The 17607-nt window shown below is 47.1% G+C and overlaps 2 protein-coding genes across 7 annotated transcripts in view; one reads left to right on the forward strand and one right to left on the reverse strand.

Annotated features, from left to right (window-relative positions):
- Positions 1-3026, forward strand: part of ARHGEF25 (Rho guanine nucleotide exchange factor 25) — a 73258-nt gene extending 70232 nt beyond the window's left edge. For all 6 annotated transcript variants that reach the window (XM_084832277.1, XM_084832275.1, XM_084832276.1 and 3 more), the window contains 3 exons: positions 867-1075; positions 1552-1641; positions 2526-3026. In XM_084832277.1, the coding sequence (XP_084688403.1) occupies positions 867-1075; positions 1552-1641; positions 2526-2636 (410 nt within the window). In that variant the 3' untranslated portion in view covers positions 2637-3026. The remainder of the gene's footprint in view (positions 1-866; positions 1076-1551; positions 1642-2525) is intronic.
- Positions 3027-11168: 8142 nt separating this feature from the next.
- LOC146353513 (transcription factor Sp5-like) lies at positions 11169-11978 on the reverse strand. The gene has a single exon (XM_084832282.1). It carries the CDS (start codon positions 11976-11978, stop codon positions 11169-11171), a length of 810 nt encoding a protein of 269 aa, XP_084688408.1.
- Positions 11979-17607: the final 5629 nt, after the last annotated feature.

Raw genomic sequence — 17607 nt, forward strand, 5'->3', positions numbered from 1 at the left:
GGTCTTCTTTTTTTTGCATGGCCTAGGAGCAAGTGAATAGAACTGGCTTTTCAATTCTATGGCCTATGATCTGCTTGAAAAAGAGCTTAGCAGGTCTACAGTCTGCGTATTCCTTTATTGATAGAAGTTGGGGGTCCTGTTGCTGAATTCTGCATTGTTTGATCCAGATCCCCTTTACTAAAGTGGATTAGAATCCCCACTTCACCTCTGAAGCACAAATTAAAATCATGAAAACACCCATCCTTTTCCCATCCTGATTATAAGAGGCTGGTTAAGGAACGATGATGGGGTAGCTAGTCTGTATTAAGTGATCTTAGAGTGTACGCCCTGTTAGGGCTGATTCACATGTGCATGTTGATCACTTACTGTCTCATGTCTTAGAGACTCATCATTAAAACTTGCTTTATATACACTTAGAAGAATAATGCATTAGAATGGAATGTACCATTTCAGACTAAGGGCACGATCCTATGCATGTTGAGACTAAGGGCACGATCCTATGCATGTTCAGACAGAAAAAAGTCCTACAACACCCAGCATGCCCCAGCCAGCCATGCTGGCTGGGGCATGGTGGGAGCTGTAGGACCTTTTTTCTATCTAAACCTGCATAGGATTGCACTGTAAATAGTCCCCAGGATTAAAACACACACACACCTCCCAGTTCCTTACAAGTAAAGAACTAACACATCAATGAGAACAGTTTTCCCTGCATGCTAATTTTCTACTCCAGAACATCTGGAGGGCACTAACTTGCCTACCCTTGTCCTAAGGTTTCTTTTTGCTGCTTGCAAGCAGCACTTTATCTTCTGGAATTCAAACTGTTGTGTGATCTTGTGACTCAATGCCCCTTACTGTCTTCCCCCCAGCACTGCAATCACCCATAGAGTACCAGCGTCGAGAGAGCAAGACCCACAGCCTTGGGCGGACAGGAGCCCTGCATCCCTCACCTGCCCGGCCCTGTTCTTCAGTCTCCATGGACCAGAACAAGGGATCCAGCCTCCAGACCCACAATTCCTCCCTACCCTCCCTTTACCTTCCTGGGCCAGCCCAACCTGAGCATCTACCCTCTGTTGAGGTAAGGTAGGAAGGTCGTCACCGAAGGTCCCAATTACAATAGCAGTTGTGTGGCTTTGGGCTGGCTGGCACTGCTGGAAAGTTCCCATTCTGCTTGGGAGGTGAAGGGGCTGGGAGTTGGAAGTAGCAACCTAAAGTTAGTTCAGTACTTTTATTTATTTAAACCAGCTTTCCCCCAACTTGGAGCTCTCCAGCTGTGTTGGACTACAGCTCCCATCATCCTCAGCCAGCCATGCTATAGTGTAGTCCACCACATTTGGATAGCACCAGGTTGGGTGAGGAACCTCCGTCCTGCAGGCCAGATTTGGCCTGCCAGGCCTCCCCATCAGGCCCACAAAGGCTGGGGCCAGTGGGAGGAAACAATGCCTTTTCAATGCCAAAATGAGAGTGCCCATCCCCCAAACACTAAACGGTAATTTCTGTGCTGGGGTGTGTTTCCTCAGATTAACCCCGCCTCCCTTTGCCGTTTACCCACAGCCATCTCGCAGCCAAAGCTCTCCAGGGCCTGGACCGGTTCACATACATTCTGATAGCTCTGAGACACAACAGCAGGAGTCCCTGCACGTGGTGAGTTTGGGTAGGGCTGAGGAAGTACTCCTGCTCATCCAAGGGAGGGCTCAAATTCATCCTTGAAATTTTTATGATTCTGGTTTTGTTGCTTCGTCCACTAAGGCTGATGGTTTGCTTTTCTGCCCTTCTTTGAGGTATTGATTTAACTTTTGCTGAATATTTATGTTTTTACGCACACATTAGTCCCCACCACTTGGCCAAGTGTCACTTTTTACAGGCCTTAACCAGGGCTGGGTGGGTATGCTGTCATTCCATGGGGGTGGGGGTGGGGGTGGGGGGAATGCAGAATGTAGCACCGGCTGCTGAATTTGGATCTTGTCCACCATTTCTGATCTTGTCATTCAGAAACCACTGATATTTTCTCAAGGAACCCCAGGTTTGTCCGGAACAGTTTCAAAATCATTACGATAGAGCAGGGGTGAGGAATCTTTTTTCTATGAAGGGCCAGTAACCCATGGGAACAATGTATGTGGGGCAGGGAGATGTACACAAGTAGTGGGTGGTGCCAGAGCCAAAAGTGGTGGCCATCCCATTTCTCTCCCATCTCTCTCTCACACACCAGGTTCTCTAAACACACTTACTAATGAATAAGCCCCACTGAGCATAAGATTGTACTGTTAGTCAGACATCTTTTTGTTTTTTTAATGATCAAGACAGCTGCAGGGTGGGTGGATGAAAGGGGAGGTAATCCTACCCACCCCCCACCCCCATGGGACTTAAAGTAGATGGGATTAACTTAAGTCCTATTGATTTCAGTGGGTCTGCTCAAAGTATGACAATCTGGATTCAACCCAAGGTAAAGCAAATGGTATATACAGTGGTGCAATGGGTGGTGAGCTTGGGAAGGCTTCCAGAGTTGACTCGTTTCTCTGCCCCGTCAGGCCCCGAGTGACGACGATGCCAGGCCTCTGCTCCCTGATCCTGATGTCCCAGAAATTATCTTCCCTCAAGGCTGCGCCCGACTTGCCAAACTTGACGAGGATGAATTGTGACTCTTGGACTGTGGAACAGCCCCTGTCAGGCCCCGGGACTTAGGCTGGGGGAGATCTGAGTGGCTCTTCCCTCCCCCTCTTCCCTCTTCCTGCTCTTCTTCTGGTGGCTCTGAGGGAGAGATGCAGCAGCAGCAGTGACATCATGATGGAAACGCTTGCTGCCCTCTGATCCTTCTCCTAAAGCCCAGACGTCCCCTTCTATAAAGAGGTTCAGGAACCCCACATTGGGACCAGGGAATGCTGCCGGAGGCCCTTCCCTTTCCCCTAGACCCCAGTATATGCATGCTGTGGGGCTCTAGGGGACTTCAGGTCAGGGCTCTCAGGTGAGGGGGTTGGATTGTGTGACATGAGAATTTTATTTTGTTTGTTGTAATAATAAAGATTTTAGTTAAAACAAACACAGAGACCAATTGCTCCAACGCCTTGCATCATCCAAGATCGGTGAGTTGCATAGGCACCAGTAACAATGTATTTATGTAGCTCAATCTTAGTAGCCTCTCTTCCACGAGTAGCTTGTGTGCTACATGTCAAATTCCTCTCCCTGTCTCCACATCTGTATTATTTAGCATAAAAGTAAATTCCTCACAGTTCCTTATGGGGCTGTATGTTTGGGCTATGAATGAATATGAATGGCTTTAAAAAACATATTATTTTTAAGGAGGCTATTCACATAGCTATGAGGCTCTGATACCTTGTTTGCTTTTTTTTCCTGTCCCAACACCAGCATGTATAATAGTTAATAGTCTTTGCACACTCACACACCATGTATGCTGAGCTGTCCGAGAGCCACTTCTCTGCTCTCGTTGCTGCCATCCATCCCACTTTGTTGTGATGTGCAAATATCAGAGCTGTATGGGTGCAGCTAGGGATGTCAGAGAATTCCACCACAGATCTCAGTGAGGCTGAATGCCAGTGCATTCAGCCCCTCGAAATCCATGGCGGAACAAAGCCCCCCCACCCTGCGGAAGGCACGCGAAACGGGACACCTACCTGCTGCCGTTCGCACGGACTTGCAAATGGTGGCCGCGGCCGCCATTCGCTTCATCACTATAGCCATGATAGGCTACGTAAATACTTACGTAGCCTATCACGGCTAATGCAGAGATGCCATTTGCGTCCCTGCAGAAGCCATGATAGACTGCGTAAGTATTTACGTAGTCTATCATGGCAAAAAAAAGGGAACGCAAATGGCGGCTATTACAGCAAAAGAGAGGGGCGCAAATGGCGTAGTGGCCGCCATTTACACCTTTCTCTTTTGCCATAATAGGCTACATAAATATTTACGTAGCCTATCATGGCCAAAAAAAAAAGCGAACGCAAATGGCGGCCGCCGTAGCCGCCGCCATTTGCGTTCGCTGCTTGTTTGTTTTTCCATGATAGGTTACGTAAATATTTACGTAGCCTATCAGCAAAATACAGGGACACAAATGGCGGCAGCTACGGCAGCCGCCATTTGCATCCCTGCAGGCTGCCCAGCAGCCGGATGTCTGGCTGCGGGCGGCCCCAGCCGGCAGCTCCGCGGAATCGCTGCAGAGCGGAGCCGACTGGAGAGAATTTCAGGGGGAGGGACGGAGCGCCTCCCCCCCACCGTGAATGTCACCCTTCGAAAAGGTAAGTGACTTTCGTACATCCCTAGGTGCAGCTCATTGCAAAGAGGCCTTTCCACCCTGAATGACATCCTGCTGCAACAGAGGATGCTGATCCAGGGCGAAAACCCATGTAATCAGCCCTGCACATGCGGTTCTTTTATTTATACAAACATCACATTGAAGAAGTGCCTCCCACATGGTCTTGCATGTGTGTATGCATGGGTGGATGGATAGATAGATGTGTGTGTGTGAATGAGACCACCTTTATTAGCAATTTTAGAATCTCTCCCAAGAGATTTCCCCCCAACCCCATTCTATTTTTAAAAAGACTGAGATAGCCTAACAAAGTTGGAACAAGTTCACGGTTTACTTTTGAACTGAGTTACAGAAAGCACCTGAGTTTAAATGATAAGGTACACATACGGCGCCGCCTGGTATGGATGTCCCCCTCACATATTTAAACAGCTGGCTTTCCCTGCATTTAGACACAGACAGTGCCCCCAATGCTTTCTCAATTACTGCTTCCATATTAACTGTGTATTAACCCAGCTACTCTAAATATGTACTACATGCTGTTCACAATTCATGGCACCGAGCATTTATACTTCTTTGTGCCCAGTTTTTAAAGTATCAGTCTGCACTGGGTGATGATCTTATGGGTGCACAGCTCATTGTGTGCAATCTTCACATTATTATTATTTTAAATTAGACCTATGCCTGCCCCAAATAGTTACTGAATGCAAGAGAAGGAAGAATATCTGGACAGTGCTTGTGCAAATAACTTTACATAGGCAAAAGTGGTAGGAAGGAAAACATCAGCAAGCGCTACTTTCTGTGTGTTCACATGCATGCATATTACTGGTGCAAGCACAACTTAAGCAAGCATGACTGTCCCCCTGCATACACAGACACCCCACTCTGACTGTAATTGGGGAGCATATCTAATGCTTGTACATCCAAACAACGCTACAGTTGACCAAGAGACCTCAAAAGAGAGTAGTACCATATTTTTGGATGGAAGCCCAGTCCAAACCAAAGCCTGTCTTTGGTTAATTTAGAAGACACTACCCACAAGCTCTGGTTATACTTTGAAATCATAAGGACTAGACACTTTTAAAACAACAATGATAGAGCAGTAGTTCATAGGATAACAAATGTTGAACCAAATCATTTGCTACCTTTGTATGGAGTATAGGGAGGCATGCAAATGACACATAGCCATGCCTATGAATGTATCTGACATTCCAGTCACTTTTGGTTGGTTGGTTGGTTGCCCACCTTTCCTCCAAGGAGCCAAAGGCTGTGTACATAATCCTCCGCATCCTCCAGGTTATCCTCACAACAACCCTGTGAGGTAGGTTAGGCTGAGTGTCAGTGACTGGCACGAAGTCACTCAGTAAACTTCATGGCCGAATGGAGACTAGAACCCAGATCTCCTGAGTCCCAGTGCAACACTTTAACCACCACACCGCACCTGTTCTGTTTGTATTATTTTCTTCTGCAATTTTCCCCCCTTATTGGCCAGGAGGGGAAATAAGCCATGGAGCTAAAGGACTTCTCTGCTATCTCCCAAGATCTGCTAGTTAGCATCAGTGCAAAGATCAAGAGACTCCCTATCTCTGCAATCCCACAGGGCTGTTCTGAATTAATAGGATTTGGCTTCACCTAGCAGAGGAACGGGTCAGGATAGAACTGCTTCTGTCATCTCCCTTTCTATTGAGGAGATGCAAATGAATGAAGCTTGGCTCTTCTACACATCAAAGACCACACAGCCTATTTTAACAAAGGGGGATCTGCTCAAATGTGGATCCTGAGTGTGCTACAGGCCTGCCTGAAGATTCCTGTGAGAAAGAAAAGATAATTTTCAATTAACTGGGCTTTGTATTGGCTTCTTCTGCCATTTGCAAGTAAAACTGATTTCCCAGCACAATTTCCCCACCCATTCTATAAGGTAGAAAGAAATGCCTCTCCTAAGGCTTCGTTACTGTCAGTAAGAGCTTTCAGCTACAATATGGTGGTATTTTGGGCCCCTACCCTCTTTGCCACGCCCACCACTGGAATGGAATTCAGCCCTCAGGCTGAAAGAGGTTCCCCACGCCTGGAACAAATGAAAGGATACAACTGTGTTTGGTGGAGCCATTTTAATGATTTGCTTGCATACAACTTACAGTAGGGTAACTGTTAAAATGTGTCTCCATCTTGCTTGCATTACCGCTGGGGGCTCTGGCACCCTTCCCATTAATACAGATACCACAGGTGAGCCAGTTGATGTCACCCCCTAGGCAGCCATGTAAACAAAGGTGACCTGGCGGTTCCTATGGCAACAGGAGGAGAGGACTTGGGAGTGCTCAGTGGCCCATAATCTTCAATCTGCATGTGGAAATAGGTGTGGCTAGGCCCTCCTCAGAGCAATGGGAGCAGCTGGAAGGCTCTGCTGTAGGCAAGTGTGTTTATATTTCTGTTCATTTCTTCTGTCGTCTTTTAGGGTGGCCATAAGTCCTTGACAGAGGACAGTCCTTTATTTGAACGTATCCCCCATTTGAAATGCTGCCCTGTCCAAGTCTGGTTTAAAGTCAAACAACCATAAAGAGGGGCCTTGAAGTTGCCCATGAACACAGCAGACTGAGCAGGCACACAGGTCACCTAGTGGTCACTGCCTTCCACACTGTGGGGAGATGCATTATATTTCTATTTAAATTATAGTAATTATTTCAATTTTTGCATCTAGAGATAATTTATATGCAACTTTGATGCAAATCTGCATCGCCTCTTTTTTGGGTGATGTGTAAGTGGCTACCTTTTGCATATTTTCCTATAAATGTTGATGTATACTTATATATGCTTTTATAATATAGAAAAGTACTCATTTTGGTCATGCACACCTCTGTTGATCCTGGCTGTAGGCTTGTATTATCCAAGGGGTGCATGGAGATCAACAGTTTTTGGGGTGCAATCTGCTAGTGATGTTTACATGAAGATGAAGGACCGGGCTATGCCAATGTGCCTCCTAATCCTGTGGTTGACTTTTTCTGAAAGTCAAATCCAAAGTATAAGATACAGCCCCTCAAGTATGCACTACCATACATATACAGCCTGCCTCTCTTTCCCCCAGGCCTTAGGGCAGTTTTGCCTCTAGTCAACTAAGATGGGCAGCAGGTAGCAGCACAGCCTGGAGAGACAGGCCAGGAGGCCTGCAAGCCTGTTTATGGCAGGGTTGGGCAGAAGGTAGATCTCCAGGTATTTGGGTCTTCCAACTCCTAGAAGCCCCTTTCAGCATGGCCAATGGTCAGGAATGCTGGGAGTTGGTCCAAAACATTTGGAGATTTACTTTCTGCCCATTCTTGGTCTATGGTATAGCCAGGCCTACAGACCTCCCTGTCTTGTCCCAGAAGAATGCCACAAAACCCTGCTGTCCTGTCCCACACCCACGCTGCAGGTACAGTTGGCCATGCATGTGCTCCTGTCTCAAGTATCTGTCTCAGAGTTCCACTTCCTGATGTTCTTGCTGAAGAGATCTGGACTGACTTCCCACATTGTCCCTTTTCTGGCCCATTGCCCTGCCATTTCTCCTTCACCATCTGTCTCTGGCTGGAGCTACACACAGGGCAGGATATGATATGCATTCACCACTTCAAACTGCAGCAGGGTGGGGGGAATACTTTTCACATTGCTTCCCTACATTAAAAACAAAACAAAATCTGCCCTGTGACTAGAAAACTAGCACACCAGGGCAAGGGCTGGGCTACAACCTTTTCCCTTGCTGTGCTATTTTTTTTTTACCTGCAGGGATTGTTGTTTTTGTTTTACATAGATGAGCAGTCCAAACAGCATTCTCTGCCTACAGTGGTACAGAGCACTCTACTAGCTCAGGAATCTGCATGTCAAGATCTAGCTTTTCTGTGTGTGTACGCATGTATTGATTGATTAAATTGGCATCCATCCACAGGGACACCTTAATTTCAGCTGTTATCAGAAACTAAAAAACAGCATATTGTATGATCCTTGAACCCAGCCACAATTCCATTGCAAGTCTCCCTACAAAACCTGTTTTCTCCAAAATACCAGGTGCAAGTACACCAGTCCAATGTTTATTAAGTGTGTGAGTGTATGTGTAACATGAATAAAATTCCAAGTCTAGAAGAAGGAAGATTAGCACCAACATATATGGGTGACATGAAAGGAAATGTGATAAGAAGTTTGTGTGGACATACCCTGAGTGTGTTCAAGTTTTGTTTCTGTTGACGGGGTAAGTCCACCCAGAACCTTTTGGCACTCAAACTCACAAACAGCACATGGAAGGTAAAATGTTCCTGGCCTCTACCATTTCAAATTGCAGGCGATGGAATCACATGGTCTAGTGCTTCCATAGGGAAAAAAATCCCTGCACATATACAACTAGTATATCCAGGAGAAGGACAAGGCTATGCTTTAATTTCTTTCACTGATACCTAGTTATATACTTGGAGGGAATGTGTATATAGGAACATAGGAAGCTGCCTTATACCAAGTCAGACCCTTGGTCCATCGTGCCCAGTATTGTGGGCACTGACTGGCAGCGGCTCTCCAGGGTCTCAGGCAGGAGTTTTTCCAGCCCTATCTGGGGATGCTGGGAATTGAACCTGGGGCCTTCTGCATATTCTATCACAGAACTACACCCCCCCTCCCCAAATATTAATACATGAATATGTATTCATGCTGATATCTGTGTGTTTGCATGCGCACATGGACTGGATTGGATGTTACCTGCTTCCTAAATTGGGAATGAGGCTCAGGTTCGCCCATGCCTCCCTTGCTCCTATCTTCCCCTTGCGCATTGGATTTGGGACAGATGTCCTGGTTTGTTTAAACCAGAGCTCCTCATTTCAGGTGGAATGGAGAACTCTGGATTGATGTCAGATTATTAACCGGGCTAGTAAGCCAGGATATTACTATGTATATCTTAATAAGGGCAAGGGGAGATAGGGCGGGGAGATCAATCAGGAAAATCCCCATCTCTCATCTGAAGTGGTACAGTCAAGAAGAGCTTTACTACCTCATCTCTGTGAGCTAAGCCTCAATGGTCTATCTTTTAATGTAAAGCAGAACACAGGAAATCAGAACAATATTGTAAGGAAGGAGGTCTGCAAAAATAATTCATGTTCCCTGTTGCTGGCATCAGATGTTTTGAAGCCTGCATCAAACGTGTAGGCAAGAGGCCAGCACAGAGATGGGAAAGTATTTTAAATTCCAAGCCACTATTATCTAATGTTCAGATACATGGGATTTTTTTCAGCGCTGTGATGCCATTATCTGTATTTGGCGGGGAGTAAGTGCACATTACCATCACTGTTGGAGGGAGGGAATGTAGCGCAGGGGGAGAGAACCTGCTTTGCATGCAGAAGGTTCCAGGTCCAATCCTTGGCATCTCTAGGTAAAGCTGAGAAGAATTTCTGCCCAAAACCCTGGAGAGCCACTCCAATTAGTGGGCTGGATCCAGGATCTGTCTTCCACAAGAGGAAGGCATCTGCTTTCTGAAGGCCCTTCTGCTTGATTTTTGGGGATCCCCCTTCCACAGCTCACCCCATTCAGCTAGGTCTTCTGTACCTCTATAGCATTTTCAGGGGGCTGGAGTGGCTGCTATGGGAAGAGGGGGCAGGGAAGTCTACTTCCACCAGTGCAGTCGATCCAGCTTAAATCCGGATCCAACCCAGTGTAAACAATACTGAACTAGATGCACCAGTGGTCTGATTAAGTATAAGGCAGCTTCCTGTTTTCCTATAACCCCTGGATGTTCCTGCACTACCTGTGCTGATATGCGACTTTCCTGGATCAAGCGTGCTGTATGGCCATGATCCCCCCATGAGTGGCTGTGTGTGGACATGCCCTTAGGGAGCCTGCATTCACTTGCAACCTTCGGGATAATGATGTGTTTTGACTGTGAATACATACCTGTATGTATCTGAGAATTTTCCTGAGTGTGTTATCTATCTATTTCTGCCTCTGTGTGTGCTTGCATCTGCTGCCTCTCTTTGGGTGGATCCTCAAGGTAACTCAGCTTGCATTAGTTACCCGTTAGCCCCTTTCTCCTAGTCTGTCATACTCACAATCAGGGTGTTGAGCAGTTGGAGTCTTCCTGTCCTTTCAGGCTTGCATTTGAAGAGGGGTTTCTATGCCACTTGAGTGACACAGCATTTCCACACTACAGACCTTGTTTGGCTTAATAGGGCCTCCCTACTTCCCAGGCAATGTAGTTCTCTGAGGCAGGGCCTAGGGCAGGGTAACATGTGGTCCTCTGGATGTTGTTGGACTGCAATTCCCATCAGCCCTCACCGTTGCCCCCTAGGCATGCATGAGAATTTCATTTAGATTAGTTTTACCTTGAATTTTACCTTGAATTTGCCCTGTTTTAACTACAAACATGAACAGGAGAGCCATTTTGGGGGAAAGCTCATGTGTACCCAAACTTGCATTTGTGTTTTTAAAATATGTGCATTTAAAAAAAAAAAATACACACTTTTAAGAATGCGCATTTTCATCTGTGGGAGGAAAGTGCATGCTTTCGGTGCGCACTTTCCCCGGTCGAATGAAAAAGAAAGAGATCACCATCGGAAACGGGAGCAAGGTGACCTGAAATTCAAGGCAGAGCTCGGAGAATCTGGGTGAGGGTGAGCATCGCTGATTCTCCTGTCCCTATTGCCCATGCTGGCTGGGGTCGATGGGAGTTGCAGTCCAACAACATCTGGAGGGCTACATGTTCCCCACCCCTGGCCTAGGGATTTCTGACTGAGAATTCCTAGCACCATAACAAATTCCCAGGATTTTTCAGGGCGGGGGAGGGAAGTTATGATGGTGAATAGCTTGGCAGTGTTGAAACTGGTGCCTAGGTGCAAAATGAGCTCTGGTGCTCCGGAGTCTTCCCATTGCTGCCTTGAACCCATGTCCATTTCCGGCTCTCCTTCCCTCGTCACTCTTGCTTGATGCCCACCAACATGCCCCGCCCTCGCTTCCCCTGATGGGTCTTGATGTGCTTGGCCAGATGGTCGCTCCGCATAAACCTCTTGGGGCACAGCTGGCAGGCAAAGCGCTTCTCACCCGTGTGCGTCCGCAGGTGCCTCTGCAGCTCGTCCGAGCGGGTGAAGCTTTTCCCGCAATACAGCCAGGAGCAGATGAAGGGGCGCTCGCCTGCATGCCAGCGGAGGTGGGCCTTCAAGTGGGACGTCTTGCCGTAGACCTTGCTGCAGCCCGGCAAGTGGCAGACGTGCTGCTTCTTCCGGCCCGGCTCCGCGTTGGCTCCATGGGCCGCCTGGCAATTGGGGCATTTGCAGCGGCGGCAGCGGCGGGCTGTGCCCAGCAGCCCCTTGGGAGCGCCCGGCAGGAGGGCAGCGAGGGGTGGCTGGGGGCTGAGGAGCAGCGGGCGGCCCAGGGAGAAGCTGCCTGGCTGCTGCAGGCTCCACCAAGGGGCGTCGTCCACCGAGGGGGTGCCCGGAGGAGGGACAGCGGCAGCTGGGCCCAAGGGCCGGGGGGCTTGCAAAAAGCTGGAGAAGTCCTGGGCCTCGGGGAAGGTGTAGGAGGCTGGCACCGTGGGTGACAGCATCTTGACAGGGGAGAGCTCAAAGGAGTAGGTGGGCTCTGCCGGCGGGGTCAGTGGCAGTTCGTGGACAGGGCCCCCAGCACCACTGGCTGGCACTTGCCCAGGATACGTCATCTTGGGCAGCCCAAAAGCCATGGCTGGGTGGGAGCCTGATGGCACCTCACTGCTCCAGAGCTGAAACATCCCCACAGACTCATAGGCTCTTGGAGGGCAGGCTGTGGAGTGGGGAGCTGCGGGCGCTGCTGCTACGAAGGCCAAGGTGGGACTGCAGGGAGTGACGCTGCCTGGAGAGAGGTTGGGGGTCCGGTCCTGAGGCAGAGAGAAAGAGACTAAGAAAGAGCACAGACAGTAATAAGCCCTAATCTATAACCCAGGCCTGTCTCTAGGTATGTTGGTGCCCTAGGCAAGGTGGTCTGTTGGTGCCCCAGCAGATATGCTGACCTGGTACCCCCCTCCCTCCTCATCATTTCATTTCTATACTGCCCCAGATCTGAAGCTCTCTGGGTGGTTTATAAAAGTTAAAACATTAAAATACAATATACAATGTTTAAAAACTATTTACATAAAAGCATACAGACAGTATATACAAACAACATATAACTAAAAACAACTTTGAACTAAAAACAATTTTTTAAAAATCCAACAATAAAACAATGCAGCTTAAAAACAGTATACAAAAGTCAGCAAAAGGACTCCCATCCCCTAGCCATGCTGCCCCTGCCTTCTCTCTCTCTTCTCTCCCCCCTCAACAGCCACTACTGCCACCCCCTCGTTCCAACCTCCTGTTCTTTTCCAGCCACCATCTTCCTCCTTTATTCTCCCTGCCACCTGCCTCCTCCTCTATGCATTCCTCATCATTGGCCATGCTGGCAGGAGCCTCTGCGAGTTGAAGTCTAAAACATCTGGAGATCTCCCTTCTGCCCACCTCTCTCTACATGACCATTTCTTCACCATAGCTGTAAGATTTACTACTCGTAATTCCTATTAGGAATGCCTACATGGCTAAGCACGAAATGCATTCATGTGCAGATGCCTACTGCATGAGGGCCATGTTGAACTGAGCCTCATCACCACTTGCATTAGCTGTCAGAAGAAAGGAGCCAATAAGCCAGTAGCTGCAACAGGCAGCCATGGCTAGGGGTCATTCGCAATACTTCATATGCCTCTCCATATGGGGAAAAGCAGACATTTCCTAACAGGCAGAGCTTGGTTGCACCTGCTTGCTTAGGCTTCTGGGAATTTAAACCACCTGGAGACAGGTCAAAATATTTTTTTATGATAATTGCTGGCGCTCTTCAGCCACCCACCCTTAGTCCCTTCTCATTTATGTAGAGCTGAACTAGCTACAGTAACAATGCAAACTGTTGCATATAAAATGATGGCAAATTATTGGTTCAAAGTGATCTTCAGTGAGTTTTCGGATCCTCTTGGGATAGTCTTTGAGGAAATTAACAGTCACTCTTGGAAGGGGTTTGTTTCATCCTTAGTGGTGAGATGAGGCCTTTCTGAAATATATTAAAAGCGTTTGGGAATGGAGCTCACCAAAATATTTCTGAGGCAGACACTGACTGATGTATCCTTGCAGATGGACAAAGCAACTGTATCCATTTCTAAAACAGTGTCATTGTATAACAATGTCCTTTACACTCCTTTTGTTCCACCTTGTTATTTAAAGGATTTTTCAGGACTTAGAGATAGGCCTTTACTAAAGCTTGGTTAAATGTCATGCCTTCAGCTGTGTTAGAAGGGAGATAGAGGAACAAGTCTTATTCTGAGCGCATCTGTCCTTGTAGTTTAAAACAGGTAGAGAATCATGGCCATATTATTATATATTGTCCTTCATGTAATGTGCTAAAGCAGGCTCCCTCAACCTGATGGCCTCCAGATGTGTTGGATTACACTCCCAGCATGCCCCAGCCAGCTGTACTGTAACATATCTGGAGGGCACCAGATTAGGGAAGGCTGTGTTAAGGGAACAAACTGCCTCAGATTTTAGAGCTTTAACATCATGCTCAATCCCCACTCCCCCACCCTGGTCACCTGCTGTTTCAAGCTTGTGCATGACTTTGCAACATTTTGGTGGGCCGGAAGAAAGGTATTGTCCAACTGTGGCTTTGGGATTTTCCCTCTCATGGACAAACATGGACACCTACGATTTTTTTAATGTTTACAACCACTACCTCTGATTTTTACCGATATGAAAGTCCCAGCAGTATTCTTACTACTGTTTTCAGGCCAAGTTATAACCACTCCCCAGTCATTCTCCCATGCGAGTTTATATATGAACAATGAGTTACTATCTGACATGGTGCTATTTGGTCATTTACATGGAGACAGAATAATTCCCCCTGCTCTTTCCTCCCCTAACTCCTAGGTAAATGAGCCACTAAGCAGAGAGATAAGCAGAGATAAAGGTAGCTGGGCGACTTCTCCTGCTACTTCCCTATGTGTTTGCCTGTGTTGGCCTTCAGCTTTCTCAGTCTGTCTCAGTCTGTGCCTTCAAAAATTTCCTAACAGGAAGAGCTTGGTTGCACCAGCCTACTTTTCATGCAGCACAGATCATGGAGCCGGGCTCCCAAGAAACCTAGGATGGGGCTAGGAAGACTATAAATGGCTGAATTCACCAGAGGCAGGGCGTGATGGAACATATCCCAATTAGGGTGGCCAGGTGTTCTATTTTTCAGAGGACAGCCTTCTATTTTGGAGAGTCGGCAGAGGACAGCCCTTTATTTGAGGGTATCCTCTGTTTAATGTGCTCTCCAGTCCATGTCCAGTTTAAAGATAAATAACCCTAAGACGGAAGAGCAAGGAGGGGCCATGAAGCTGCCCCTCAACAGCAGACGCAGCAAGGCACACAGGTCACCTGGTCACAGTCTTCCCCGCCAGGGGGAGATGTACTGTATTTAAATAATAGCGATTTCTAAATTTGTACATATACATATAAATATGCTTATACATGTGTTATGTGAATACGTGTCCTCTTTTTTAGTGATGGGTTTCCTTTTGGGGGGTGATACGTAAGTGGCCACCCTCATCCCAGTGGTTTAGCCATAGTGGGGGCTCCATGTGCACCCCTTTACTTTCTCCCATGTTGGTGAATGGCTACCATTCACTCCTATAGTGAAAAGCAAAGCACTCATTGCCAGCCCAAGACATTTTGCTGCCCACAGCAGAGCGCAAATGAAGCCCCTTCCCCTGCTCAGTGCTAGGGCCAACAATGTATAGAAGCCTTGTTGCACCATTCAGGCATCAAGTTCTGCCTTCATCTATCTCCACCCCATGGGGTCATTTCACCCTGAAAGCACGGTTCTCGGGCATGTTGTTTGTCTGGTGGAAAACCTTGGCTCTCCACTACTGCAACCATGTGGAGTGGACCCAACTGACAGAGAGGGCTTGCAGTGTTGTGCAGTGCCTTTGGGCACACAGGGACTCCACTCCACTGACACCCAGCCCATCATAATTACGGGCCTTTTGCTAGCATGTAAGCAAGCAACTATGGAGCATGTTCCACATACAATGTGTTGGCAGGAGTGTTAGAAATCTCTGTTAGAGGGTGCTGGTGACATCACTTAATGGCAAAATCCCTTTCCCCCACCTGAACTGAATTTATTTATTTATTATTAAATTTATTAATCGCCCATCTGGCTGGTCACCCAGCCACTCTGGGCGATGTGCAACGTACAATAAAACAGTTTAAAACAACAAAATTCTACAATAAAAACATTTTCTAAAATACCCTAACCCACCCCAAATGCCTGCCTGAACAACCACATTTTTAATGCATGACGGAAGCTCATTAAATAATAATTTGGTGAACTTTTGCCAAGTTCTTACAATTTGCCTTACAAAAAGAAAAAAGAAAAAAAAGGCAGCACTCTTCCCAGCTAAACACAGGAGTGCCCCTGCAGCTGCATCAAATACAGCAAAACATGACACTCCTGGAGTACTTTGCTAATTGTTCAGTGTTTTGGAGGGGGTTTCAAAAAAGTGCTTCCCCCTTCCCTTTGACACTATATCCCCCCCAAATGATGGATATGATGATCCCTCAATGCAAGGCTAAACCATCCCCTCTCCTCCATTGGTTATGTGTGGGCCAGATATTGCTTGACTGTGGCTATTTTCAACCAGATGACCCCTAAATGTGTTGGGACTACAACTCCCATCACACCCAATCAGCAAGTCAATGGACCTGCTGGCTGGGGGTGGTGAGAGCTGTAGTCCAACTCATCTGGAGAACGCTGAGTTGAGGAAGGCTGCTCTCTTGCTTTTGAATGTGGGGCAGTCCTGAAAATCCAGAAAGGCCGGGCTTTCTTTAGGCATATTTAGACTGATCATCCAAGGAAACCCTGAATCCTACTTAAAAAGTAGAAGTCAAACCAGTCTGGGGAGGAGGAAGGCTGGGTTACCCACCCATTAAAAGGCAGAAAGTTCTTATTTTGTCCTTATAACCAAAGAGCTTGTCCACAGTTGGGTTTATTTGACTGAGATGTTTCCCCATACAAACATAATTGTAACAATGGACTCAGGGCAGCGGTGGGGTGGTGGTATTAAATGGCAGCAAATTCACCATTTAAAAAAAGATACTTTTTACCAACAGGGGGGAAGAGGCTTGCTAACTGGATTTTACTGCCTCAAGCATCAAAAGATCCTGAGCCCTTTTTGAATGGATTAACAGTAGAAAACCCAAAGGACCATTTCAAAGTATTTTGCATAGATACCGCCTTCCTCTTTTTTGTTTGTTACCACTCAGATCTGCAAGGAGATAGCTAGTTAATGCTTAACTATCACTGACCTCATGTTAAACATCAGCTAAATTCTTTCCCTGAGGAAGGGCTGTTCTTAGAACGCTCATCTTCATCTGCCAAAAGGTTAAGATTGTAGGTATCTAAGAGTTGCCTGTGCTGAACTGGACCAGCGGCTGGTTGGTCTAGTGATCAACCAGCTGTTCCTGGGAAGCTCATACACAGAACAAGCTGGAGGCAGGCATCTCCTGTTGTTTGCCCCCAACATCTGATAATTAAAGACTCAGCCAGAATAATATATTAAGGCTAAAATTCCTAAAGCACACTTACTCAGAAAGAAGGAAGTCCCATGGAACTCAATGAAACTTACTTCTGCGTAGATAGAGCAGCTCGGTGTGGGCAAACTCCAGACGCATGATCCCTGCCATTTAACTTGGAGAAAAGAAGCTTAAAAGGATACACGACAGCCATCTTCTAGTATCTGAAAGGCTGTCATGCAGAAGATGGAGCAGAGTTGTTCTCTGTTGCTCCAGAGGGCAGGGCTAGAACCAGTGTTTGGAAATGGCAGAGTAGCAGATTTCGGCTAACCATTAGGAGAAACTTCCCAGCAGTGTGGGCTGTTCTGCAGTGGCAGACTGCCTCAGGAAGTGGTGGGTTCTCCTTCGCTGGAGATATTTAAGCAGAGGCTGGATGGTCCAGCTGCAATCCTTGCAGAGCCTTGACTAGATGAACTTCAACTCTGCTATTGTCCAGAAAGCATGGTGCCATTCCTCAGTGCTGACTGAATGGGCAAAGGGGAGGATGGGATGCCAGGAGGGAATATTAAAGGCAGTATTCTGCTGTTGTAAGGAGAATGCCTGCTCTTTGTTCTGAGAGCTGATTGAGAAAATATATATGCATCCTTCTGAGTCTGAGCTACAGGGAAGGGCCACAGCTTATAAGGCAGCTTCCTATGTTCCCATCTTAATACTGGAGAGAGAGAGAGAAAACCTGTGTCCCAGATATCAGAACTGATATTCACTGGTGTAGAAGGATTGGTGTAAGTAGAGGGCCTCTCCTTTGAGCCTGCA

The sequence above is a fragment of the Heloderma suspectum genome, chromosome 2, assembly GCF_057233095.1.
Source record: "Heloderma suspectum isolate Gila_16-S chromosome 2, 16-S_ref, whole genome shotgun sequence".
NCBI classification, from domain to species: Eukaryota; Metazoa; Chordata; class Lepidosauria; order Squamata; family Helodermatidae; genus Heloderma; species Heloderma suspectum.